Source organism: Rhea americana, unplaced genomic scaffold (genome assembly GCF_003343005.1).
Source record: "Rhea americana isolate MKP2758 unplaced genomic scaffold, rheAme1 scaffold_182, whole genome shotgun sequence".
In the NCBI taxonomy this organism is placed as follows: Eukaryota; Metazoa; Chordata; class Aves; order Rheiformes; family Rheidae; genus Rhea; species Rhea americana.
In genome coordinates this window covers 601715-620669 of record NW_028185950.1, presented here as the reverse complement: position 1 = coordinate 620669, position 18955 = coordinate 601715, and the positions used below count along the sequence as shown (strand labels likewise).

The following is an 18955-nucleotide window of genomic DNA, read 5'->3' as shown; positions in this document are numbered from 1 at the left end:
TTTTTCAAGGGGTGCAGAGACAYGTTGAGGTATTAGCAAAGCAGCAGTTTTTCCAAGGAGAAGCACTCTGTGAGATTGCTCATTTTCATTTTGTTTCAATTAAACTATCACTTTGTTGTAAGGAACTTAAAGCAATGGCAGATTGGCCTTTGCCATTACCTAGGTTGTATTTGTATTTGCTTTGTAAGATCTGAAGTACTGGTGCCACAAAAAGAGCAAATCTATAGAGCTGCAGCTAAATTTCTTTTTGAGGTTGCATTGTAGTATGAGAAATGTCGGTGAGCTCTGGAAGACCATGCGCTGGGTCAGGCTGCACTCCAGCCTCAGTGCCCGAGCCTGGAGCACTCGTGCTCTGCTTCTGGTGAAAGGTGCACCATCCCAAATTAAGTGCAAAGAGGAATTATTTATTATCATCGTTATTTAGTATGGATTGAATGCCTGAGTCCCACTGCTGCCATTTCTCTGCTGCCTTGTCACTCAGAGGTGCAAAGGAGTGGTCTCATTGCTCCCAAAACACTGTCAGGCTGCGGTAACTCATCTGCCTGTCGTTGCATGGTCATCACCTCGGGGAGCAAAGAAGGATCCYCTTGTTTTGCAAAATGCAATGCTTGAAAATGTTTTATAGCCAAACCCTGGTCAGATGCCCGGAAGGACACTCGCAAGAAACCTGTGGTTCCKCTTTTATCTTTTTATCTCTCCTTACTTTATTGGGTCGTTTTATCTCTTTGTGTTCCTTGCTCCTCCATATGGCTGTGTTCTTCAGTACTGGACTGCTGCCTTGGAGATTTTCAGTCACTGTTCTTCCAGCAGTTAGRAAATTCAAAATGCGTACCTTAGACTTCACTTTTTGGGGTGCGACTGATGCCATGTTGGACAGGAGTAAGCCAGGTATCCGTTCCACTGATCTGCTGGACTGACATAATAATAGTGCAGTAATAGTTGAATTACCTGAACATTTTCACGGTAATGACTGCTTTCAGACATTTACAGTTTCCTAAAACTTTGGCTTTTGAGGCCTGGACTGTGTTTAGTTAATTTGTGTTTCTGTCTATGGAGTATTTTTTAGGCATAAGCAGACTTATATAAATCACTTTCAGACAGGAGAGCCAGATCACTACCTCCTCCGTGTTTCTCCAGAAATAATACGACTTTGCAGAAATGGTTCCGCAAAGGTCATGGCTTACCTGCCTCTAAACCTGTTGGTGGTGGAGGAGGGACTCTTGCTCTACCTATAGGTGGAATGACTGTGGAGGGATTAAAAAAAAAAAAGCCACAACCTACTACGGTGCAAAACTTTGGAAGCTGCTCAGAGCTCTGGGATGTTAAGTGGACCCCAGGGATCGTGATTGTGGCTTAGTGGGTGGGATTCAGGAGAGGARCATCGCTGAGCTCTGCTTAGTGCTGGCGGGAAGAGGCCTGTAGACTGGCTTCCTTCTGGGACAGCTGGAGACTGCCGTAACATGGTGGATAACATTGCAATTCGATAGCTGCAGGCTAATACAAACTCATCTGTTTTCATTTACTATACTTCTACCATTCTTTCCTTTCATTTTCTCCCTATATTAGAGTTTTTGTCGGTTGATAGTACTATACTTTATAAGCTTAGTAGAGCTAAGCCTAGATATAGCTGCTTGGAGACACTGGAAGGACCCAGTGGAGATGCCTGCAATGCTGGTGATTCCCGTAGAGTCTCCTGAGTGCATATGAGCAATAACCACAACACACTTACTTTAGGTAAGGAAAAACTAACTAYGTTTGTCTGAATATGAGACCAAACCTGAGAAGCAATTTACAAATATTTTTTTTCTTGGCTGTTAATTGGGATTAGGTGAAAACTCACCAAGAATCTCAGGATTTCATCTGTTGCTAATAACTGGAAATAAGACTTAGCACTTTACTGCTAAGTCTAGTATATCTTAGGATTAACCCTCATATATGTGTAATGGTTTGCAGCTCTTTATTATTTCATTTGACTGATGTATAGACTAATGATGTGTAGACATCAGAATTCACAAAGGCGGTTTTAATAAATGCCAGAAGTATGCACAGCAGGGCYAGGGCTATTTTTTTTTCTCGCTATAAACAGCAAGTTACTTTCTGCAGACAGTTTAACAGGCATGCAACATATGGGGAATTATGGAATGAGATCTAGAGTTGCCCTGCATTTATTTCCCAGTTCATATGGGATGCATTTATTCTGCCTCTTTGTGGATAGGCGTTCCTATGCAATCTCCTTTCGGGCACGAATGCTGCTGGTTGCGTGCGGCCGTCAGTCACCTCCATCAGGACTGACACACAGCCCATGCACAGCACCGCGTATGAAAAATATTTTCTATAAGGTCTTTCAAAGTGGCAGTTTTGCTTGCCTTATGAACTCCCTGTAAGCGAAGAGTAAGAGATGACTGGAAACATTGGACTTASAAGCTTTAAAATTTCACGGTCTTGTTGAACGAAAGGAAGAATTGCAATCCCAAAGTTTCAACCCAACTTAGGAAGTTACATGAGCTTCTCTGACAGCGATACTAAGAAATAGGTACGTGTTGCTGCTCAGAAGCCAACACGAATCTCCTGCAAGTGCGTCACAAATTACAGCCATTGCTTCCTCTCCTAGGTAGGAGGGAAGTAGTGGGAAGGGTTTTAAAACAGGTCGGTGGAGTGGCGGCCAACGGGGGGCTGGAGATGCAAGTGTTGACACTGCAGATCTGCAAATTCTGTTTAATCCCTGAAGCCGAAAGTCTGACAAAATAGCCAAATCCCGTACAGTTTGCCAGTCTCGAATAAAGCATAGTTTGTGGCTAGCATTAGTTTTGTGTTTACCACCGGAGCGCATGCACCAGAGTGTGCATCCCCGCTGAGGCTCGTGCAAAGGTCTGAATGTGAAAAATTTGTACTGATTAAYGCCTTCCTCCTTGCTTTCACCTTAACTTTATTGCTTTTGTTGCTGTCGTTAGTTATTTGTACTTAGGTGGTGTTTAGAAAASCCATTTGTGTATCCGGATCCTGCTGAGTTAGGCRCTGTGCAAATGTGCAATGAAGTGACTCGCGCAGCTCTGCAGACCTTACAGTCTACGCAGTTAATGTCTTAACTAATTGCTCTAGTTAATCTGTGCAAAAAATGGAGAATTTACCCTGGGACCAACTGAAAAATTACTAAATGTATATTGTCCTTTTTTCAGGCATATTCCTTCATCCTCAGGTTTTTTATCTCTGCTCTTGATTTTATGGGAAGACAAGCATAGCCATACTGGGACCTACAAATATAGCTGAAACTGTCCATTTAGCCCTTATTTCCTCAAAATACCTTCCAGCCTCCACTCATTTCCTGAGCCAGAGAGCGTGCGCTAGTATTTAACGGTGCTCAGTGGATTTTCACTGGATTTGCAGGGAATTTGCACATGTTGACTGATTCAAGGATGAGGATTTGGGGGGAGGTTGTGTTTATATGGTGCATATTCAGTTTGTGCATCAGTAGAACATGCTCCATTTTCATTCTTCCAAGTGATTTGGCCCCAAAAGGATTGATTTTTTTCTTTTCTTTTCTTTTTCTTTTTCTTTTTTTTGTAACTCATCTAGTTGAAATGAGCACCACATTTCCAACAAGAAGGCATATATTGAAAGTATGATAAATTATTTGGCCTAAAGGAGATGACACTGTCCTTCTAAATGCATCCTCTCAGGAATCTGACCTTTTAAAAACATGGGGGTGGTGTTCTTTTTTGCTGTTTTTTCCCTGGTAACTCGTATATGTCCCTTTCCTGCCAACCTTTTCTACGTCTTTATTGGAGCTTAAATATTGGGCAGCATAAGAATATTTATTATTTATTTGTGGTTTTTTTTTCTTTTTTTATTCTCCCCCATGTACATCATTAAGCGTCTGCATACAGACAGAAAATGCTGTTTACCTGCCTGGAGCTGAAGTTAGATTTGAACCTGCAAGAAGYCGGGGCAGGTACACGTATGCAGTGGGGGTGATGTGTTGCAGAGAAAACATTTCCTATACGTTAAATCCCTTAAATATTTGGTTTGAAATGACAGCCGTCCTCAGCAAATCAGTTATTGTTTTAGATAAAGGCTTGCTGAAATAAGGTGAAGGACTCCCGTTAAGTCAGACTAGCACGGAGCCGTTAGCAGCCTAGGTTCAGTAGTTCAGATATTTTTATTAATCTATAGGAGGAGGCATGGAAAGCAATTGCAAATGCTGAGGTTTTTTCCCGGTGCTGTCGCGCAGGCTGCAAGCTGCGTGCCCCCTCCGCCCAGGGATCGTGCCGCTGTTTTGTGAGGCGTATAACCTTCTTCTACTCGCACAAATTAACGTTGTAGTTTGCTTTTACGTTTGTGCTAAGTGTAGAAGGGCACCAGCAGCACATCGCGCTTACGGATTCCGTCTGCGTTTCCTCCAGGGAAGGCTTTTGCAGGATCATGAAGCTGAGCTCCGGGCTTCAGACTCGRAAAATCCTGCAGTCTTCCTTTCAAGCCCCGATCCGTACCTAAATTGCATAGTGACGAGGGCCAGACCAGCACCAGCTTTCAACTTGGTATCTTTGATGTCTGGATTCCAGATGTTAATATGTTGCTGTCAGTGATTTGAAAAATAAGGAAGAGCGTATCTGGAGGGACAAATGCATAGCAGCCTGAAACCGCACGGGACACGAACAYGATGGGAGAAAAGGTCTTTGTATCTAGGGGTGTCTACCAGTAACTCACATGGAGATCCATGTGGAAACAGAGGCATCAACTTCTGTCATGGTTTAAAAAAAAATGTATAGGAGACTCCCTACTCTTGACATTGCAAAAGCAGCACTGAAAAACAAATATTTCCAATAAACCATCAACTAAAATACTACAATAAACTAAAAATGCAATTCCAGTAGATGAGACAGGAGAGCTGCTCATTGCTCTCGCCTCCTTTCTTCACCTGCTGCTCAACGTTTTGTATTCTCTTCGAGTTGTAGCTACGTGTTACTCTCAGGTGTTGTCAAGAGGTGGACTGTCCTTGATAAGCAAACAGGGAGAAATGAATGTAACACTYCTGTGCTCTCTCCACCTGCACTTGAAGCAGGAGCTGTGCTTTGCTGAGAAATGATTTCCTCAAGGAGAAGACAGTCTCTGCAAACACGGGGTGTGTGGGAGGTTTTGTCGTGGCAAGTGGGAAGCAGAAGGTTGCAGCACCTGCAGAGATCCCTGTGGAAAAGGGTKGAGGAAGGACACGATCCCCCCTGGCCTTCCTGTGAAGTGGGAGAGTGTGCCGAGCCTGTCCTGGTAGAGCGATCGCATCCCCTGCTCAGGKGAGCAGCTCCCTTCTCTCTGCCTGTAGCTCCCAAGAAAATCCTCATCCTCTGCTGTGAGCTTTGGGTTAGTTATCTTTTTAGGGACTGTAAAAGTAACACCTCCCTTTCCTGAGAAATCGCATCTTTTCCATGGCACGTCCAGGACCTCCTTGAGCACTGAAGGGCTGAGGCTTAGGAATTTGCAGCTCGGTGTCCACTGCAGCAGTGTTTCCCCCTGGAAATCTATTTCCTTGGTAAACCTGGCCTGGAAAATTAAGGAGCCAATAAATGAGGTTGGAGACCTTCGGTATRGTACAACCAACCCTTTCTTTCTCTTGAGCCCTTAAGGCCAGGCTGTGAGAAGTGGGAACTGATTGCATTTCTCCCTAGGTAGGTGGAAAGGAGTGGGGAAGATTTAACGTGCAGTCTGAGCTCTTGCACAATACTTCCCAAATCGTTTAAGATGATAAGGTTGGGTGTTCATTAAAATATAGTGTTAATATCTCATCTTTCTCCTTGCTTATCTGGAAGAAGCAATGGCAAGACATATATATATTTTTTTACTGCAACTGTTGATATGGAAATAACAGTTGGTTCCTATACAGAAATAACAGTTGGCCAGGCAGTGTGGTATGGTTACTCCTTAGCATGATTGCGAGGGGGGCACGTTCGTTTAGGTTCACGGATCTGCGCGCAGGAAGCCCTGCCGTGGGCAGGAGGCTTATGGTGGCTGGCGAAAGGACACGCCAGACATCTCAGTGCTTGCTCCATCTTTAGGGCTCCTTTTCATCATTTTGATTGAATGTATTGCCCCCCCCCCAAAAAAAAAAGGCATAAACAGTGTAAGAGTCTGCTTTTGCAAAAAAAAGTGAGATCCTCTCAAATGCTATAATGCTTGGATGAAGATAGCCTGGTGAATCTAGCTAGCCGTTCGAAGCGAGCTGTGCAATGCTGGCATCAGCTCTTGGAGGGAGTCGCTGAAAGTCCTACCGTGGTGTGGTCAGTGCTTAGGTATGGCCCTGCATTGATTTTCGGTCACTCAGGACGGAGGGCCTCCGGAGGAAGCTCCCTTTTCACGCTACTGTAAAAGGTGCTGTGACCTGTCCTAAGGAAAGCTCCTTGCCTTTGGTTGTCCTCTGCAGGATCTGCTGTAAAGTAACTCAGACTTTTTCCTTGGCTTTTTGATTTCATAAGGGCTCTAAACACTGGTATTTTTTGGCTAAGTCACATTGGACAGATTGTGTTTGACAATCTAAAAAAATGAATGAGGTATATTTTCACTTGTGTTTTCTTGGAATACCAGACACAGTGGGACTGAGACCCTGTTGTACTGAGTGTTCCAGGAAAATAGCAAGGCTAGTCCTACTCCAGGTAGCTTAAAATCCAAGTAATATATTTAGCTCCCTCTCAGGAGCGCTTTGAGCATTAATTATGTTTTTGAAGCACTTAGTGCCTGTCATCAGACACTCTCTATAGAAACACGAAGTTAAATTGTCACAGATCTGTGGCCTCTCGGGAATTGTTCACTCTGCGGTGCAGCGTAACCATTCACAAATTTGCATCGGCAGTAGAGAGCAAGCTCTGGTTCTCCTTCTTGGAGATCACTGTCTGGCAAAGTGTTTGAACATAAGCTTCACCTAAACACTGGAGAAGTTTTGCTGACTGCARTAACTTGTGTTTGGGTTTGATGCTGAAAGTATTTGAGCTCAAAAAGGCCTGCCTTCACCATTAGCGATCTAGAGACTAAGAAATAACAGTGCAGTTCCCGTTCTGTATCTGAGAGTATCTATTGTTACACTTGTATTTCTGTTCATTACAGTAATACATAAAATACCTTGGAACCATTAATGGTGGGTATTTTGGATAGCATGGATGTGTACAGCAGCAGAGGCATCACAGTGTGGAATATTGCTCTCTGACGACCAAATTAGCGCCTGTGTTTCTGTCCTTAGATGTTGTAAGTCAAAGCATGTCACCCCTCTGACCTMTTTGGAAAGCACAAACAGATGGGAAGGAATTTGAAGAGGAAAAGCACTCTCTGGGGTGTCCTGTGTGTCTGAGAGCACTGAATGCACACCAGTAAACCWGCGATAAGTTGTTTCAGTTGCCAAGTGAAAATAGCATCTGAGCACAGCCAGAGCAGGTACTGTAAAAGAAATTAAATGCACTAAGCAAAACCCTGTAAAATAGACTTTCTTGACCTTAAAAGTAAGTAGTAGGTTTGCAGCTCAGTAAAAGTAATTAGGAGGAAGAAGCATGTATGCAGTTGCTGAAGATACATATATTAACCTAGAGTTTCTCTTTCTGCAAAGACATTTGCATAATAATTGTGTGCTGGCTTCAAGATGTTCTTATTTCTTTTGGAAAAGCCTGTGTAGAATATCACGTCTTTGGTAATACCTTGGTCTTTAGAGAATAATTTAATGAACAGGTTTAGCATAGCCCTGAGAGGGATGATATGGAGCCCAGGGCCCTTAGAGAAGCTTGGACAGATTTGTAGCAGGCTCCTGRAAAACAGCACTGTTCCAGGYATGGTCCCACACGCTTTTTTCTCCCTAGCTSCCACAGATTTGGTGCATCRTGGCAGTGGTATGGGTACTCTGCTTGGGTGAACGATGCTGAGTGTTGCTAGTTTTCTGCATTTTTCCCTTTCTTYAGCATCCAGGGCTCTGCCAGTGAGGTGCTGGTCTCGGGTTGCTGTGCATTGCGCTCACACCATTTGCAGCGGTGAGTGTGCCATAAAAGGCATTTTAAAGTGCAATGCTCCATGATTTTCCTTCGTACTTTGATGCTTGGAATGAGTTTCAAAATGAGGAGAGCTCAATGCATTGCTCCAGCCATCTTTAGTGYGGAGGACTTAAGTTAGCCAGTACGCACACATACTGCCAGACTGATTTCCAGGCAGCTCAAGTGGAAAAGCAAGGTGGTTTGTGCTCACTTGAACTGCATTCTRATTTATTAGAATAAAGTTGCAGAGAATTGCTTAATTCGTCACCCAGGTGGGCATGTGGCTGACCGGTGGCACTGGTTACCCATTAGGCACTGTTTCAGCCAGCATGTACGTGACTTGCTCGGGTGCTTCAGCAAACTCCATCAAGTGCAGAACTAGTACTTAGGGGTTTGCTGAATCAATAGACCATTAGGTGTATGGGCCAGGGACCTAGTTTTTCTTTTGCACGGCAACACATCCTAAATCGATTTTTGAAGTTGCTGGGACAGGATCAGACTTCTAATGTAAAGTCTGATCATGGTTTATGTTATATTACATTGGTAGGCCACTAATATGCAATCCTCTTATGCTATTCCATCATGCGATGTGTTAACTCATTGCAGATGTTTTGCTGGACAAAGCTTCTCGTGTTGCACCTTTACTCCGCTGCTGCCACGAGGGTGAAAAGCAGCTGTGCTGTCTCACTCTCGGCAGAGAGCATTCACCTCTCGCAGAGCACCTGTAGCAGCAGTCGCGTGCCTCGAGTCCCCCGTCCGTCCGTCCGGGGGCCTTGGCAGGTAGCCGTTGGTTGGCGTGGCTAGCCGTGCAACAGCCAGCCGTGCTCACGCGCTGTTACGGGTCTGGCCTGATACGGCCGATTTCTTGCAGGCTCTCGCGCAGAAATAAATGACAGTGCTTTGGAAATCAGGCAAATCAAGCTGCAGGTAAAAGCAAGGAGAAGTCTGTGGAGCATTGTGTGTGCAGCCCCAGAAGTGGTGGAAAAGGCAGAGAATTTGCCCACAGTGGAGAAAGCGTCCTCAGAATAAGCTGAGCCCCGACCGCTGACGCTCTTAATGTCATCCCCGTCCTCGTTCTTCCTTCCACCAGCTCTTTCTCCTGACGTTATCCTTCTGTGCATGCTGTCAGAGAGGCTTCGCCGTTGCTCTTCCATCACCAGCACTGTAGGAATTGCATCCTGCCCTCCGACATTGGAGGTTTCCATCCGTGAAAACTCACGGCAGCAACTGCCTTCAGCTTTCATATTATTCTCTGTATTTTACCTTGGCTGCCTTGGACTGTTGGGTTTGGGTCTAGTCTGTCAGGTCCAAGATTTGCAGGCCTCTGTGCTGCCCCAGTGTGCTTAGGGGCAGCGTGCGCTAGCAGTGCTGGCGGCGCCGATCTGCTACCTTTTGGGATAAGGGAAAAGAGGGTCTGCGTGCAGGGGGACGGTGAATAACACACCTCTCAGCAGCCTCGCTGTTTAAAACAAGTATTTCCTTCATTGTATTGCAGCGCTTTGGGAATGCTTCCCTAGGTCAGAACTTCTTTTATTACTTCCATTTGAAAATTAAGTGTTAGGCTGTAAATTGCAAAAGTTTTGAAATGGAAAAAGAAAAAAGATTCAAACAAGCTGCAAAACTGAAACTTTCCATACTGATCTGATCGAAGCCAGTAAGTGGAAATCTGCAACTTAATCAAAATACTTCATTCCTTTTTCTTTAAAAAAAAAGTCATTAAAATCAACATATTTCTTTGAAAGGCTTTGACAAATTGGTATTTTCCAATGCAAAGAACACGCAAGGCAGGAGTGGTTGGTGCTCTCTAGACAGAGTCCCTGCCCTGAACTGGCAGCATTCAGGAATGCAACCAGGGGACAAATACTCRAGAAAACAAGTTAATAGGATGGGTCAGGAGTCACGAATTTGTTTTCCAGCACTTGGGTATGAATAGCCTAAGAAGTCATGAGAAAACCTTCTAGCCTTTTCCAGATAGTTGATGTGGGAGGTGTAGCTGGGGGCTGTCACGGTATTTTTGGTACTAGCGCTGGAATGTCTTACTGCGAAGGTGTTTTGGAGCCATACAAATGCACCTATTCTGTAGCACCTACCCGCTTTAATTTGGTCTCATCTCACTACTTGCGTCTGGCTGCGCTGGGTGCCTCTCCTGTGGATTTTCCCTTGTCTGTCTAACTGTATCTTTTGATTTCTTATTGGTGTCTGGGCATGATGCTTCTTTGCTTCCTAACAGTTTACGCCAACTTAAAATAACCCTRAAAAGATTGCCTTAGAGGTTTTAAGCAGCGGATGGAAACTCACTGCTGTGTGTTGGGGAAATGCTTGTGTCTGCGTCCCACTAAGACCGGCTCCTTGAAAGCCGGCCTTAGGCAGGGTTTAATAAAGTGAGCTCTCTGGAGCTCTCGAACGTCTTGAGCGTGGATGCAGCTGGCCTGGAGTCAGCCGTCTCTCTGAATGATCTTAGTGATGCTGCTGACCCTGAGTTTTCCTTTTTGTTCTACATTGTGAGCTACTACTTCTTGCTTCACCCTCCCCCCTCCGCGCTCTCTGAAGTATGTAGCAGATATTTCCAGGATGTGATGGCCCCATGTCTTGGASGGTGCTACAGTTTTGTATTTGTGTGGTAATGTGCCAGTGAGGTTGCTACARTGTATTCTTGTCTTTGCCTTTCTGCAAGTACACCTCACTCGTCCCCTTTAGAAGATCCCAGTGCGTTACCTGGCATCGACAGTTGTCTGATAGCACCGTGCAGGTCGCTCCATTACTTGGCAACTACCTCAAATATATCAATGCGTTGGCTGCAAAAATGCATATCCTTTCATGCAAAATGTGTATCTCTCCTTCTGGTGTACCAATGTGCSTTATTACAGCATATTTCATCGCCAAGAGCACTGCAAAGCGTGCACCGGTCGTGGGAGCCCCCTTTCCTGCAGTGAGTACAGAGGGGCTTTGGGGTGCGAGGACCCGGCCTCTTAGCAAGGCRCGGGGTCTTCCAACCCTGAACTGAATCCATTGCTAAATCCCGCCTTTTTGCAGCGAGTAACTTAAAAAGTGTGAAGCAGAATCCTAGACACTAAAATCTTCAAACTTTGAGGAGGCGTAGAGCTGTGTCCAAACTCCTCTGCTAGTCCCAAGTTTCCAGATTGCCTAAATCACTCCTCTGCACTAAACCGCCTCAGCTGTTTGAAGGATTTCTGTTCTTTTGTGCCTGAGGCGAATCTCGATCAGGAAATTTTCATTTGCAACGAGAACGTGGTAGTGTCACGGTGTAAACCAAGAGAGACGGCTTTGAAATTCTCCTGATTGCAACATGTGCTGGTTCTCCCTCTGGTTGCGAAGGACCAGAAACATTGCGACTGCTCCCTGTTTCCGTTTCCATACAGCTAAGAAAACCTCAATTATAAATGTGTGTATGTATGTACATGTAAAGATATGCAAATACATATGTAAAAATGTAGATTTACATAAAATTTTTCAAACCATGCTTCGAACACCACTCAGTTCAATACTCCCTTTTTGTAGACCACAAGGTAGGAAGAAACCTTGAGAGGTYATCTCATCACTTCCCTCCTGATGTAGGCTCAACTCTTCTTAAAGCTTTCTTGATAGGTGTCCATCCAGCCTGTTCCTAAATACCTTTCTGTGCAGTGGCACATTCTGGGCAGTTCTTGTGGGTGGAAATTTTGGAAGATTTGCAAGATTCTTGCACACCTACTTGTTAACGATTATTTAAGTGAACTCTTAAGAGTCAGTTCGACAAGTTAATTTTCAAAGAATTATTCAAATAATTTTGCATATACATGAGGTTTCTTAGAGCTGGAATATGTTGGATTACAGGTGAAGCATGATGTGTGTTTGCTTGTGTCTGGCTAAAATCCCTGCTTGCCAAGCATGCGTCCAACAGAATTTTTCTGCAGCTTTTTGGCGTTTGCATTTGTCATTCAGCGTGAAGCCAGGAGCTTGAAACTTTCTTGAAACCACTTCTTGCCGCTCATCATGTTCTGCTTATCTCTGCAAAGAATGAACAAATGATTTGCATGGCAAAGGACAGCAAGCAGCTCTGTCAGATCCTTGCAGCTGCTCCGGAGGAAATGTTTGGATGTGTTGAAAGACAGACGACTGGAAAAGTACTRCCGAAAGGGAGCTGCTAGTGTTGATCCTTCAGCAAGAGGGATTTGTCAGAAGCCTGCTGCAGCGTCTGATTCGRAGGATATGCTGGCTTTTGGCGAGTGGTCAGCCCTGGGAAACACGTGTCTGCCTGGATACTGCATGAAGTTGTGTAGGGTTCGGGTGACCACTGATTTTTTTCACTAGACTCTAGTAAATACTGTTTTTAGCTCCCGTTCTGCCCCCRAATTTGGATTGTTGCGTTTGTGCCCTGGAAGGTGATCTCTTATCTTCTGATCCCTTTGCTGCAGCTTTTGGTTTCCCCGCAAGACCGTGCTGAGGCTACGGGGAGGCAGCGGGAGCAGAGAGAAGCTGGTGGGAGCGGTTTTATTTTGTGTTCCCTGGACAACTGCTGTTAGCTTTGAGCAATGCCCGGGCACACGCTGCGCCGGTGGGATCCATGGGCAGGGGAACTAGCATTATTTAGGCTAATGAAGAAAATGTTTGAGGGGAGATGGCAGCACCCCAAACATAGGGAAAAATTGTCGAGGTAGATGGATTTGGGGGGGGCGTATTTTAAGAGGGAATTGAAGAAACATCAGTCAGGGCTGGTCTAGGTATCGTTGAACCAAGCTTCGGGTAAGGGTGGGGTGAGACAACGTCCCGAGKTTTCCATCAGACGTGTGGTTTTCCTGATCTAATTCCTTACCCCTTACGCAGGTCCGCGACGTCGGAAGCGGCTGCTGCGGTCTCGCCTGTACTGCTAACATGAGCTGCCGTTTGCTTTCCTGGAGATTTCTTTCTGAAATCCAGGTCTAAGCAAAGCTGCAAAGGAAAACTGGTGTCTGTTAGTCTGACAGTTACCCTGTCATTAATGAGCTCTCCTTTTAATAGGCTGTGTTTGYGGTGTTCAGCAGGACACTGAGAACTTGAGCGGTTCTCCGTAATTCCTACATTTGGCCCTTCTAGTGTCTCATAAAATACTCTGGAAAGTCTATCTGCTGTTTCCTTCCTGGGAGAGTCGTTCGGGCTGTGTGATTCGTGGCGCTTAGTAAGAGCTGTACTTTTCCAAAAATAACCTCTTTTAGTTTTTCTCCTTACATTTCTCTTATTTTCGGTTTCACGGGGTTGCCTCTTTTCTCGTTATTTATTTTTGTCCTTCTCCCTCCTTTATGAGGGTATGGGAATGGGCCTTTAAATCCACTTTGTGTGCGCTCTATACATCACCTAGCAGAATGGCATAACCAATGGTTAACGGCTGCAACCGTAAAATCAGCCTTTCCAGAAATCTTTCCGCGTGCTGTTGCCTCCCTTTCTTTCCCCTTCCACCTCCATCACGAAGGCTGGGGACCTCTGTTTCTCAGAAATGCCTTGCTATTCCAGATACGCCGCCCTGTTCCCTCTCCTCCCTAGCGAAAGAAATTTCCTCCGTTAAAGTTTATATAGGTAGGGTTAACATTTTCTTTCATCTGGGCTGACATGTAGCAAAATGCTTTTGCAGCATGCCAGCTGCCTGGGGAGTCTGTCTGGCTGGGTGGTTTATAAATGAAGGCGGTGTGTCACATTATATTGTATTTTAGCAAAGTTTTTTTTTTTTTCTCTGTCCCAGAAAGCTCCTGTCTCCTTATGAAATATGCTGCCAGTTTAAAGGGAGAATAATATATTTACTATAACTATACACAGTGTGGGAATGATTTTGCCGTAGAGATTAAATTTTTACATCCTCTTGAAGAAAATCAACACTTTGTCAGTCCCGCAAGAATCTGATGCCTGGCTTTTTCGGCAGGAGCGGTTTGGATATTAGCAGCTCTAAGTGATGTCTTTTTTTCTTTTTATTCCTGCGATATGAGAGCAGTCTGCTCCTTTTGTCCCAAAGTTTGGATTTTTGAGATTTTGAGAAAAATCTTGTTTTCATTCCTAAGGTACTTTGCTGGTTGGGTGAATGTGAGTTTCTGAAGATGAGTGAAGCTCAAACCCGTTCAGAGCTCTGAACTGCACTGGACATCTAATCTTGATGCAGCCTGTTACCATCTCCCGACTTTGCATAATTCACTACGGAGTCTCCAAAGATCAGACTCTTTTTTTTGTGTGTGTGTGTGTGTGTGTGAGATTAGTGCTATTTATCACTATAGATAGGCTGGAACCAGCATAAGGAAAGACGTTTTGGCAGCGATTCAGTACTTCTGCTTTGGTGCCTGCCCAGAATGATAACAGATTTGGTCTGTAATTTGGGAATAGTTCAGGCTGGTTTTGCTTCCTATTCCGATCCTTTAATGAAATAAGCAGACGCAAACGCAGTCGTGCTCATTACGTGTGTAATTTCTGGCCATCCAGGCCTATTTCAAGCAGATATGACAACGGGCTGGAGGTTTTAAAACTGTGGAGATCCTACAAGTGCGTGCTAAGAAGGCACCGAGTAGAGGAGCGGGTACAGCATGGAGTGCAGCAGCAAGGCAATGCAAGAAAAAGCTCATGCTTAATGAGAGGCCGGAGAATCAAAGCCGAAAAGCCGCGTTGGAAACCAGCCCTCAGTGACTGCACCCGGGGAGCGACTTGCGTCAGAAGCGATTTTCCCTTCCGACTTCTGCGTCATCAGAGGCTCTTAGCCTTTGAGACCCACGTGGAGTTTCTCTGTAGGCTGTGAAGGACAAGCAGAAAATAAAGAWAGATGAGGGTAACACCAATCGAAACCTAAAACGTGTTGCTTTACGTGTCCGAACAGTTTGTTCAATCCTACTTGCCCRTGTCCTTAAAGTCATCAGCATGGTGGCCTGTGCCATTGCAGCTGGGACCAGTGTAGCTGTAGCAGCTGTGCTGGTGTTGAAGGAGGGAATAGAGCGACGACCCTGCGAGTGTTAGAAATTAGTATACATTTCACTGGATCTCTCCATCGCAGATTGTCATCCAGCCTTGCTCTTTATAGGCTTTGGAAATCGTATGTGCGTTCCCGTGCGCGCGGGGGCGAGTTAATGCAAAGTCTGGCGAGCYGCACGAGGAGAAGGAGCCTTCCCTAGGCTGCTGCTGCCGCTGCCGGGTGCCAAGTAACCGCATGAGCGGGGACGAGGCTCGTTTTGGAAGTTATGCCAGAGGCCTTTCTAGCCTGCTGAAAGGTGTCCTCCTTCATGTAGCTGTAAAATTGAACAGTAAAGCCCAATGAATTAATAGTTTGACGGGATGAGGGTCTACATGGAACTGTTTCTTTTCAGTCCTCTGTCCCCTGAGGCTTCCTTTCACCAGTTGGAAACAAACTCTCTCCTTCTCTGTTTGGACATGAATTATCTTTCTAGCCAAACATTACTGATTCTTGCTTCCCASTACTGTAAACCAAAGTGACACTCCAGCTGCACTGATGAACCTCTCTGACAGGCTAAAGAGAAGGATGAAATGTTTAACCAGCATGGAGATAACTACAGAGATCCTCCTTGTCACATCCCACCTGGGAGTTTTCACCCCTGTGCCTGTTTTTGCCTTTGTGAGTAGGGTGACGTTGCAAGAGACGGTGGTGATACTCTGCCCAATGTGTATGAATCTGTCACCTTTCCTTATTGATTCCTTTGATTAAATGAGTTGACATGGATTTATTTGTRCTTACTGAGGCAGGGTTTATAGGGGAGGAGGACTAACACAGGAGAACGTAACAAGTGAGAAGTTCATACACAGAGATAAACTTCAGCAAAAATATTTAGTGAGTAGAGATAAATGGATGTTGGTGTGTGTATTGTCATTGAAATAAAGCAGTTTATGGCATCATAAGCTTGGCAAAGCTGCTGAATATAAAATGATGTCTTAGCATTTCACTAGTGCCTCTGCAGTTGGCAGCAAAGCTTCATTTTGCAGGACCTAGAAGTTACAGCAGAGCCTTCTCCGCAGGACTAGCTGGGGCATTTCCTCTAAGRTGGGTCTGTGCATTTGCTCTGGTGGTATCTCAGCAACATGGAGGAAGAGACTGAGCATGTGCCATTCCCCATGTACCCCATTTCTCTGGAAGAAAACCCAAGTGGGCAAGGAAGGAGGATGTTGTTGCACTCTGTGGTGGAGACCTCCCCAGTCTGGCGCAGTGGTGGAGGAGGACTGAAGGTTTTGCTATAGAGCACACCTGCCCTACACCTCACACACAACCAGCTGGATTCCCTAGCAAGGGTGTTCCTGCTCCGGGTGTCCTACCCCAATGGTAACAGCAGTTCCGACCCACCAGAGTTAGCAATGCTGGAAGTGCTCGTGTAGGTATTTTGAATGCTGTGCCCCAGATTAATCCCATCTAATTGCAGATACTTCCTGAAATACTGTACTGTAATGCTGTAGCTGAGAGCCCAATTACCTTAGTCAAGACAGAGATAAGCACCTCTGAAGATTGAATCGGGTCTTGTGGTGGATGAATTAGCCTTGGAGGGATGAGTTTTTCCCTATTGATTTCAAGTGAGAAGCTCTGGGTGAAATACTAACTTGAGTGTCTCAGTTAAACACTTGAAATCAGTTGATAACAACCTCATCTGCGCTTGGTAGACCCATTTTAAGCAGAGAGAGAGAAACTGTGATATTAACAGTTTGGACATCCCACTGTGTAGGTACTGGAGCACCAGGAGCCGGGGAGCTCTAAGATCATCCATGGAGGCTCTGCTAGTGCTAACCCAGCTTTGGATGCTGCTGCAACTCAGCCCTTCTTATAGCTGCATATCTTCACRGCACCAATACTAAAAGTTTTCAGGGAGTGAGAAATTTGCAAGAGGAATGAATGAAAACTAGCAAAATCAAGCTTTAAAAGCTAGTGGTAGATTCTGAAGACACCCGTAACAGGAGTACTTGCGTATGAGATGTCCTAGGAATATTTCATAACTTTGTTGCAATCTTTCTGGCCAAGAAATAGTTCTGGTAGGTAACAAGACAATTTCACTGCCATTTCATGGGGAGGRTGAAGAAGAATGAATTAAAATCATAAACTGAGTTTCTCTTGCGACTTATTCATTATAATGGTAAAAATCAGATCAACTGAGGAAGTGTTATTGTCATTTTGGTATAGCAAGAACCAGGACATGATCTAGGGGTACCCTGAGGAATTTAGTTCATCCTGGAGGTGCACTGTRCCCAAATAGAAAAGATGTGGTTTTGGTCCAGAAAAAGCCACTAAAGAGTGGTGTTTTTGCAAGTGTATTTTAAAAAAATAGTGCTTTAGTTCTGTTGGAAGCTGTATCTGAAACCCTGAAAGCTGCCACAGAGTGAAATTGGTATCTCTTCTCTTCGTAAGCAAGTTGAACCTTGTCTTCTCAGCCATTTGGGATTAGAAAGTTAGCAGAGCGATCCAGTGGCCATTTCCAGGTCAGAAAGTTTCACCTTTCACAGCTTTCTTGATGTCCTCCTGTAGCCACTGCTGAATCTAGAGGTGGAAGAAGGTAGCCTGGATGTCTGATCCATCCCCTTGTCATTTTACAGTCTATTTGTTATTATTGTCCTCAGATTAAATCTAATCGATCCCATCAACTCTCAGCAGCTCTCTAACAGTTTCGGGATTCCTTGTTAGAAGGAATGATAATAGTAATTTCTATTCAAGTGCTTCAAAGTGATTTGCATTCATAGATTGTTTTCTTACTGCCTCATAATACTATTTCTAGAGGAAAAAAAGTATTAAAATCTAAGTCTTGGAGGTGGAAAGACTGAGTGTTTTGTCCAGGGCAACAGAAATCCAAGGCAAATTTGGGAGCAGGACTTTTGGATCGTTAAGCCATGTGCCTGAAGGTTGCTGTCCCTTCATTAATGCTGGCAAGAGTCAATTCTGTGCTCAGAATGAGGACTATCTGCCATTAAAACGAAGAGGACTATATTCTGGTGTCYTGATTTTTAAAAAATGTGAACAAAAACACATTTCCTGTTTTCTGACAAAGAAAAAGCGGGTATGAGTCTCTGCTTATGAAAAATTAAAATTCCAGATGTTCTATGTAGTAAATAATAACATGAGCATGAACTTGGTTTCCCACAGTCACCACCAAATAATCAACGTAGCTCCTTTTGTGCAGCTCATTTTGAACTTTGCTTATTTCCTTTTGCTATGCAGATATAAATAAATAATGCCATTTGATAAAAGTCTGGGAATGGTATACTTTAAAAGATAAGAAAGCTTTGAGGGGAAATTGTTTTTAAATCCATAACATTTGTATGCTGTTCACTGTTTATACTGAGCAAAAAATTCATTCATTTGGCAGTTAAGTAACCCTATTTTATTCTTACTCTGTGTTCAGCCTATCCTTCTCCTGGGGACATCTAACTTATATGTAATTACCTCTCTGAAAATGGGAAGGAGGTCTAAATAACCTTCCTAACAGCTAAATAAATGCACAGACCCCAGGGACAGGTTAGCAGTTGGATGCTGGTGGCAGAGCTCACTGGGGATATAATGCCTGGACCATAAAGAATTTCAAAATTTGAAATGTTTGCTTTCCTACATTGGGCCAAAGAACTAGATTTTGAAACTTTTTCAGAAACATACTGGCTTGTGAGATGAGCTTTGTTTCTTTGATAGCTCTGAAATAAAGGTGGTAAACTTAACAGTGATGGTGGCTTTCTTTCTCTCAAGGTTTGTCTAAGTCACTTGGTCTCATTGAAGGCTACGGTGGACGTGGCAAAGGTGGGCTTCCAGCCACCCTGTCCCCTGAGGAGGAAGAAAGAGCTAAGGGACCACATGAGAAATATGGCTACAACTCCTACCTCAGCGAGAAAATTTCACTGGATCGTTCCATCCCAGATTATCGTCCAACCAAGTAAGTACCACTTGCTCCATGAAGAAGTGCACATGTTTTAGCACCTCGGCTATCATCTGAGAGCCAGAAGCAATGATTGCTTTTTTATTCTTGTTTGATGCTGTTTGC

At 44.4% G+C, this 18955-nt stretch overlaps 1 protein-coding gene across 1 annotated transcript in view; it reads left to right on the top strand.

Moving 5' to 3' along the window:
- Positions 1-18955, top strand: part of GALNT17 (polypeptide N-acetylgalactosaminyltransferase 17) — a 206146-nt gene that overhangs the window by 36008 nt on the left and 151183 nt on the right. Inside the window, exon 2 of the mRNA XM_085302016.1 lies at positions 18664-18847. Coding sequence (XP_085158142.1) covers positions 18664-18847 — 184 coding nt within the window. The remainder of the gene's footprint in view (positions 1-18663; positions 18848-18955) is intronic.